Source organism: Ziziphus jujuba, chromosome 12, assembly GCF_031755915.1.
Source record: "Ziziphus jujuba cultivar Dongzao chromosome 12, ASM3175591v1".
NCBI classification, from domain to species: domain Eukaryota; kingdom Viridiplantae; phylum Streptophyta; class Magnoliopsida; order Rosales; family Rhamnaceae; genus Ziziphus; species Ziziphus jujuba.
Genome location: NC_083390.1, coordinates 5,484,918 through 5,492,177, shown reverse-complemented (window position 1 = coordinate 5,492,177; position 7,260 = coordinate 5,484,918). Strand labels below are relative to the sequence as shown.

General features: G+C 35.9%; 2 protein-coding genes across 2 annotated transcripts; one reads left to right on the top strand and one right to left on the bottom strand.

Moving 5' to 3' along the window:
• The first annotated feature begins 2,002 nt into the window (after positions 1 to 2,002).
• LOC107428600 (protein DOWNY MILDEW RESISTANCE 6) lies at positions 2,003 to 3,670 on the top strand. Its single transcript, XM_016039163.4, has 3 exons — positions 2,003 to 2,483; positions 2,587 to 2,914; positions 3,261 to 3,670. The coding sequence occupies exons 1-3, from the start codon at positions 2,041 to 2,043 to the stop codon at positions 3,525 to 3,527; spliced, it is 1,038 nt and encodes a 345-aa protein (XP_015894649.3). The 5' UTR covers positions 2,003 to 2,040; the 3' UTR covers positions 3,528 to 3,670.
• Positions 3,671 to 5,485: 1,815 nt separating this feature from the next.
• On the bottom strand, positions 5,486 to 6,274 carry LOC132800125 (uncharacterized mitochondrial protein AtMg00310-like). The gene has a single exon (XM_060813122.1). The coding sequence runs from the start codon at positions 6,272 to 6,274 to the stop codon at positions 5,486 to 5,488; it is 789 nt and encodes a 262-aa protein (XP_060669105.1).
• Positions 6,275 to 7,260: the final 986 nt, after the last annotated feature.

The window sequence follows — 7,260 nt, the reverse complement described above, 5'->3', positions numbered from 1 at the left end:
TTTCATCCTCTTAAGGGTTCAAAAGTCCTTAGTAATTAGTAAGGTTTGCATATTTGGATAAACCGAATTAACTGTCTATCTAGATCCCACTTATCATTCAAATAAACTAAAATAAATATGAAACCAAACAATAATGAATAAGGCCAGGTGTACATATGCAAAGAAAGCAAATCATACTGGGCAAAATTTTCTCTTTTTGCCAAACGGTGCACACCCCACGGAAAGCTGCTATTTAGTATCTAAACAGAATAACATATCATGGTCTTCAAAATCCAACTCCCCAAGAAATAAGATTTGAGAGCCCAACACTAACAGAGATGGAAAGTTGTGCAGGAGAAATCTCTCCGGTGAGTTTTTAAGTTTAATCCCCTGCTGCAGATCCTTAATTAGAGTGCAGTGGCGTTGAAAGATAGATGCAATAAAGAAGAAAAGGATTGATGAGAGCATGAGATTGGTAGGAGGTAGTTGTGTAATAATAACAAAATATTGTATCTAGTAGTCAAATTTAGAACTTAGAACCTCAAATATCTTTTGACTTTTATATTGCTGAATTACTATTTCTCCAAAAATTAGAGGCCCTTAATATCTGGTATTATAACTAGTAATATTTGATAGCAAACTTGTAAATGTATGTGACTCTATTGCTGAAATACCAATTACATATATATATATATATATACTTATGCAAGTGCAGGGCTAGCATTGTAAGAGAGGGGGGCGCTTGGGAATTAAATTATTATTATAAAAAAATTAATATCTAAAATCATCTTATTTAAAAAATAAAATAATCCAGCACATATATTTCATTTATATTCTTTATTTTGTTTGAAAAGAAATGAAAAAAGATTAAATTACTTAATTTTATTGGATATAAGTACAAATATGTTTGAAAAGAAAGTTATAAAAATTAAGCGTGTTTATCAGTTCGAAAATCGACTTAATTTGTGAATGACCATTCCAATCCAATTAGTAATCGATTTATATGGTTTTGAACTTGAGCCTTTTTTTTTTTTTTTTTTCTCTTTTTTTCTTTTTTAGTTTTTAGACTTTTTCAAAAACTTTTGAAATTTTGAAATTTTATATTTTGAATAGTAACCTTTTAACTTTTGGTTTCCATTATATAAAATATTTAATTTTTTTAAAAATCCATAGATTGTTTAAAAGAAGGAAAAAAAAAAAACTAATATATAAATATTAAAAAAAAAAGGTTGAAGTTTTGCATATCACGTTAAAATCATACAATCGACTAATAAAATTACAGATAATAACAAAAAAATTTAAATATATATTTATATATAATTTTATTATTTATATTGTTAATATGTTTGGTTTGGATCAATTTCATTGAATTTTTCACTTCAAGAATTAAATCAAACCAAATTGATAGTTTGTTTTTTATTTTCAAAACCAATCCAATTGTACATTAAAAAACCAACCAAAACAAAATGAATTGGGTTGGATCAGTTGGGTTTTTTTTCGGGCACACCCCTAATGAAAACTACAAACTAAATAGAATGCTAAGTTGCTAGTAACTAAGTGCAAAGAAGTAAGAAATTTTCATTTGTTTTTATTTATCAATGTGATAGTAAAACATCCATAATCCTATAATCTATAAAATATAAAGTTCAATTTTGAATAATAGATTCTAATTCACATAATTGGTTACTCATATCTAAATCACAAATAAAACTAACTTATCAAACTAACTAATTTTTTTTTTTATAAAACTAACTTATTATGTCATTTATTTTAATGATAACTAAACGGTAATTACAAACAAAATAATGTTTTATTGATATGGAAGGCTTGAAACATATAAGGGAAACTTAAATTATGTTAAAATGTATATGTGGTAAAAATAAAAAAATGAAAAGGGCTGGGGCCTTGGCCACCTCAGGCTGCCTCCACCACTGTCCTTATCTTATAAATCTGATGGTTGACTAATCATGACTCATGAAAAGATGGAAGAGAAATATAAAAATGAATATAATATGTTTAACATGTGAGAGTTGTTGTTGTTGTTGTTTTTCAGTCCTTTCAATGGCCACTGATCTGGTTCCCATGTCCTTATCTCCAAACTTAATCCTCCCAGAGGACATGAGGCCAAAGCTTTCCCAGGTATCAAATTTAGCTTCAATTCCCATCATCGACTTAAATGAAGATCAAAATGGTCATGGAAACATAGTTCAAAAGATATCACAGGCTTGTGAAGAGTACGGTTTTTTCCAGGTCATTAACCATGGAGTTCCTGAAGAATTATGCACAAGAATGATGAATACCATTACTGAGTTCTTCAACTTGCCTCCTGAAGAAAAGGCCCAGTTCTTCTCTACAGATCCTACCAAGGAAGTCAGGCTCTTCAACTACTACCTTAAGGTCAAAGATCGAGAAAATGTCAAAATGTGGAGTGAAACTTTCTCTCAGCCTTGGCATCCTCATGACAATTTCAGTGATCTCTTGCCCAAAAATCCGCCCCAGTATCGGTAGATTTATAATCTATCACAGTAGATTTTATGGTTTTTTTTTTTTTTTTTTAACAGTTTCTGTAATTCTGAATTTTATGCTCTGGCTTTTGAACTTGTTTAGAGAGGTTTTTGGTGAATATGCAAAGGAGATAGGTAAACTGAATAATAGGCTATTTAGCTTGATATCTCAAGGGCTTGGTTTGGAGGAGGATTGCATACAGAAGAAACTAGGTGATAACCCAAGATTGAGAGCTCAAGGGAACTACTATCCACCATGTCCGGAGCCTGAGCTCACACTTGGACTGGCTGTTCATACTGATCTCAATGCACTCACAGTGGTACTGCAATCAGAAGGAGTGACTGGCCTCCAAGTGATCAAAGATGGGAAATGGGTTTCTGTAGACCCTGTTCCCAATGCATTTGTTGTCAATTTGGGTGATCAAATTCAGGTATACCATATCTTGTATCTTTATTCTTAATTTTTTTTTCCCTAACGTACTTAAATCTATGGATGCTTTCAACAAGATCATGATCTATTTAATTCCAATTCCTAATGTTTGTAAAATTTTATTCTACTTGCGGATGTTGCCCATCTTATCTTTGGCATAGGCAATCTCTTGACGCCGGATCAAAGAGACTAATAATTTTCACATGAATTACATATGCTTAACAGATTATAGCTTCTCTTTCAGTCAATGATCAAGAAATTAATGCTGAAAATTATCAGTGGCTATGTTTTAATATAGCAAGGAACTTATTCTCAATTCTTGTTTTTGGTTTTTGTTTGTTTTGCAGGTTCTAAGCAATGGAAGGTACAAAAGTGTACACCACAGGGCTGTAACAAACAAAGAGAAGCTGAGGGTTTCATTGGCAATGTTTTATGGACCAAACAAAGAGACTTGGATTGGTCCAATTGAGGAGTTGGTAGATGAAGAACACCCTCCCGTATATAGGAGGTATCGTCAAGCAGAGTTTCTTGAAGAATTCATGAGGCAAGAAGGAACAAGGAGGATGGTCAAGGAAGCATTTGAGATACGGAATCAAGGAAAACCCGTGAATTGATGTTTCCAATTCCCTTTTCCACAAAATAAATTGGACACCTTTTGGTAGTATCTTAATATTCTTTTCAGACATGTTCTATCTTTTCAGTACGTTAATAAATGACATATACTTTTTTCTATTAAAAAGCTATTTATTTCTCCTAATTTCATCCTCTTAAGGGTTCAAAAGTCCTTAGTCATTAGTATGCTTTACATATTTGGATAAACCGAATTAACTGTCTATCTAAATCCCACTTACCATTCAAATAAACTAAAATAAATGTGAAACCAAACAATAATGAATATGGCCAGGTGTACATATGCAAAGAAAGCAAATCACAGGGATGAGTGGGATGAATAATGAGCAAAATTTTCTCTCTTTGCCTAACGGTTCACACCACATTGAAAGCTGCTATTTAGTATTTAAACAGAATAACATAGCATGGTCTTCAAAATCCAACTCCCCAAGAAATAAGATTTGAGAGCCCAACACTAACAGAGATGGAAAGTTGTGCAGGAGAAATCTCTCCGGTGAGTTTTAAAGTTTAATCCCCTGCTGCAGACTCCTTAATTATCCTCTGTTATTTATTTATTTATCAATTCATCTGCATATGCATATAATATATATATCTATATTTATTAATGACAAATTATATTTATTTTCAAATAATGATAGTGGAATTGGAAAGTTAAAGCAAAAGGGTAAAAGTAAATTGGGAGTGCGTGGGAGTCATTTTCAGATCGGAGAGCAATTAATTTACTTCAACATTAGTCTGCAGCAGAGCAGTCAACAACTTTGAGAGAAAAAAAAAGGAAAATTTTTTTTTTTCTTTTTTTTTTGGCTGAAACTGGGAATCTATTCGAAACCAAAAGAAAGGGCAGGCAACCGCCAAAACCCCGATTCAGGCAGCTACAATCGAATCACTATCCTGAATCAAATTCAACAAAATAGAGGAAGGTAGGTGGTTGTAATCCACCTCACCAAAGAAACTAAGCCTCTTTGCCCATTGGCCTATAGAATGAGCAACTCTATTTGCTGCTCTAGGGACCCAAACAAAGGAGGCGTTTACAAAATTTTGAGACAGCAAGAAAATGTCACTAGCAATATGATGAGCTTTCCAGTGTAGATCCCTCTTGTCTCTGTTGGCTAGACATCCGATAATGTTGAGGGCATCTGATTCCACCATAATGTTATCCCACCCGAACTTGAGCGCCATCTGCAAAGCCCTTAGAATGGCCTCAGCTATGTTAATTCCAGACTTGAAAGTTTGGATGGTCAATGGAAGCCCTCTGTCATTCCGAACTATTAGAGCTAAACAGCTTCTTGTCTCGCTCAGCGCTGCATCCGAATTGATCTTGATAAACCCATGAGGTGATCTAATCCACACCTGGCTATGATCTCTAATGATGGACATAGGTCTTCCCACGACAACACTCGATCTTGAAGCTTTCACTTCGTTAAATTTGTTCAGAATCACCCTCATAGACTGCTCAATGTCTCCAAGATTAGCACCATATACCACTCTATTTCGGGTCCACCATAAATGCTCCATAATAGTAACACTGAATATGAAGAAATTTTCCTTATCGTCAGGATGCACAGGAAAAGTATCTTTTGGATCCATTAAGCAGTTAAGAAATGAGAAAAGGTTATTGCATCTAGTGGCTTCCCATCTTATACTCCACGGACTTGCAAACCATAACATTTTCGCAAAGGAAGAAGATATGGACCTCATCTTCACAAATCTCACACCCGTGAGCACACATAGGATGGTCCACTGGGATTCCTCTTGTCATGAGGTTAGACATCACCGGAAGGCCTCCATTAGCTAGTTTCCAGAGAAAAATTTTAGACCTCTCATGTATGTGACTTGTCCAAACAAAATTCCACCATTGACCATTGCCTTCTACAAGCCCTGCTTCCAATCGGTACGCTGACTTGATGCTAAACACACCAGATTTACTTCCCAACCAAATAACCTAATCATCTTTAGAGTTATCAGCCCAAAAAATACCTTTGATTTTCACCACCGAGTCTGGATCAAACAACCTGATTAAGAGACTCTCATTCCACCTCCCATTACTCATTTTAAGCGAACTGACCATTCCCACTTGTTCAGGATTTAGAGAATTGATCGGTATAGGGAGGAAGTTCGGGTTATTGGGAATCCATGGATCTTCCCAAATATTCACCGAATCCCCTTTCCCAACTCTAAAGTACACACCCTTGGCTAAAAGCGGTTTTGTATTCGGCACTCCTGACCAGATCCACGAACATCCTTTTTTCTTCTTGCCCTTCAGAAAAGTGGTGTAAGGGAAATACTTAGCCTTAATGGCTCTTACCCAAAGTTTGTTATCTTCAGTTACTAGACTCCAACCAAGTTTTGCAACAAGAGCTTTGTTAAACACCCGAAGATTTTTAAACCCGAGCTCTACTCGAGATTTAGGCTGGCATACCTTACTCCATGCCACCGGGGGAAAGCCTCCCCCTACATTGGGGTCATTCTTCCACAGGAAATTTCTAACGGACTTCTCCAAATTGTCGCACCAGGACTTAGGCAAAAGACATGTAGACATAGTATAAATCGGGATAGAGATGGCTACATGTTTGATGAGAGTAGCCCTGCCTGATTGGGGTAACAACTTAGCTTTCCAACCTTGAATTCTAGCCTCCACCTTCCTTCTCAAATCTTCGAACGCAGCCAGCTTGTTCCTTCCCACAAATAGCGGATTCCCTAAGTATCTAGCTTTTTTATCAAGCTCCTTCATTCCAAGACAGCCTTTGATCACCGCTTTTGTTCTACCCAGCACATTTTTAGAGAAAAAAACATCCTGATTTTTAGAAATTGATTGCTTGACCTATCCACCTACAATACGGGATAAGGCAATTCAACACACTTCTAACCTCCTGGTCATTGGCCCTGCAAAAGATAAGGACATCGTCCACGAAAAAGAGGTGCAAAATTGAAGGGGATGACCGCCCAAGCTTAATACCATTGAATTTTCCTTCCTCCTCCCATTTATGAAGCATTCTGGACAAAAGCTGAGCGACTAGGATAAATAACAAAGGAGATAGCGGATCTCCCTATCGTAGCCCTCTTTACATTGGGATTTGCTCAAACACACTGCCATTCAACAAGAGTTCTAACGAAGCTGAGGAGATGCAATTTAGAATTAACTTAACAAATCGGTCAGAAAAACTAAACAAAGCAAGAATTTAGGAGAGCACGACCCAGTCAACCCTATCATAGGCCTTCTGCATGTCCACCTTAATCCCCACTATTCCTTTAATCCCTTTTTTCCGATTCATTGAATGAACTATTTCGCTTGCCAAAATGGAATTTTCTCCAATCCATTGCCCAGCTACAAAAGCTTATTGGTTTGGAGACACCAATTTCGCTAACAGAGGCCTCATACAGACAGCAATGATTTTGGAAATTAATTTGTACGTGGTATTGCACAAGATTATCGGTCTAAGATGCTTAAACTCGGAGAAACCATTAACTTTGGGGATCAGAACCACAAAGGATTTGTTGATGTCTCTAGGAAGCATACCAGATCTAAAGACATTTTGAATCATTGTCACCACATCACTACCAACTATATTCCAATATTTCTGAAAAAAGAGTGCAGGCATTCCATCTGGCCTGGTGCTTTGGTTGGGTTCATGCTTTATAAAACATTCCAGATTTCAACCTCCGAAGGGATCGCTTCCAAACACTCGTTATCTTTGCTGGTGATACAGCAAGGAATGA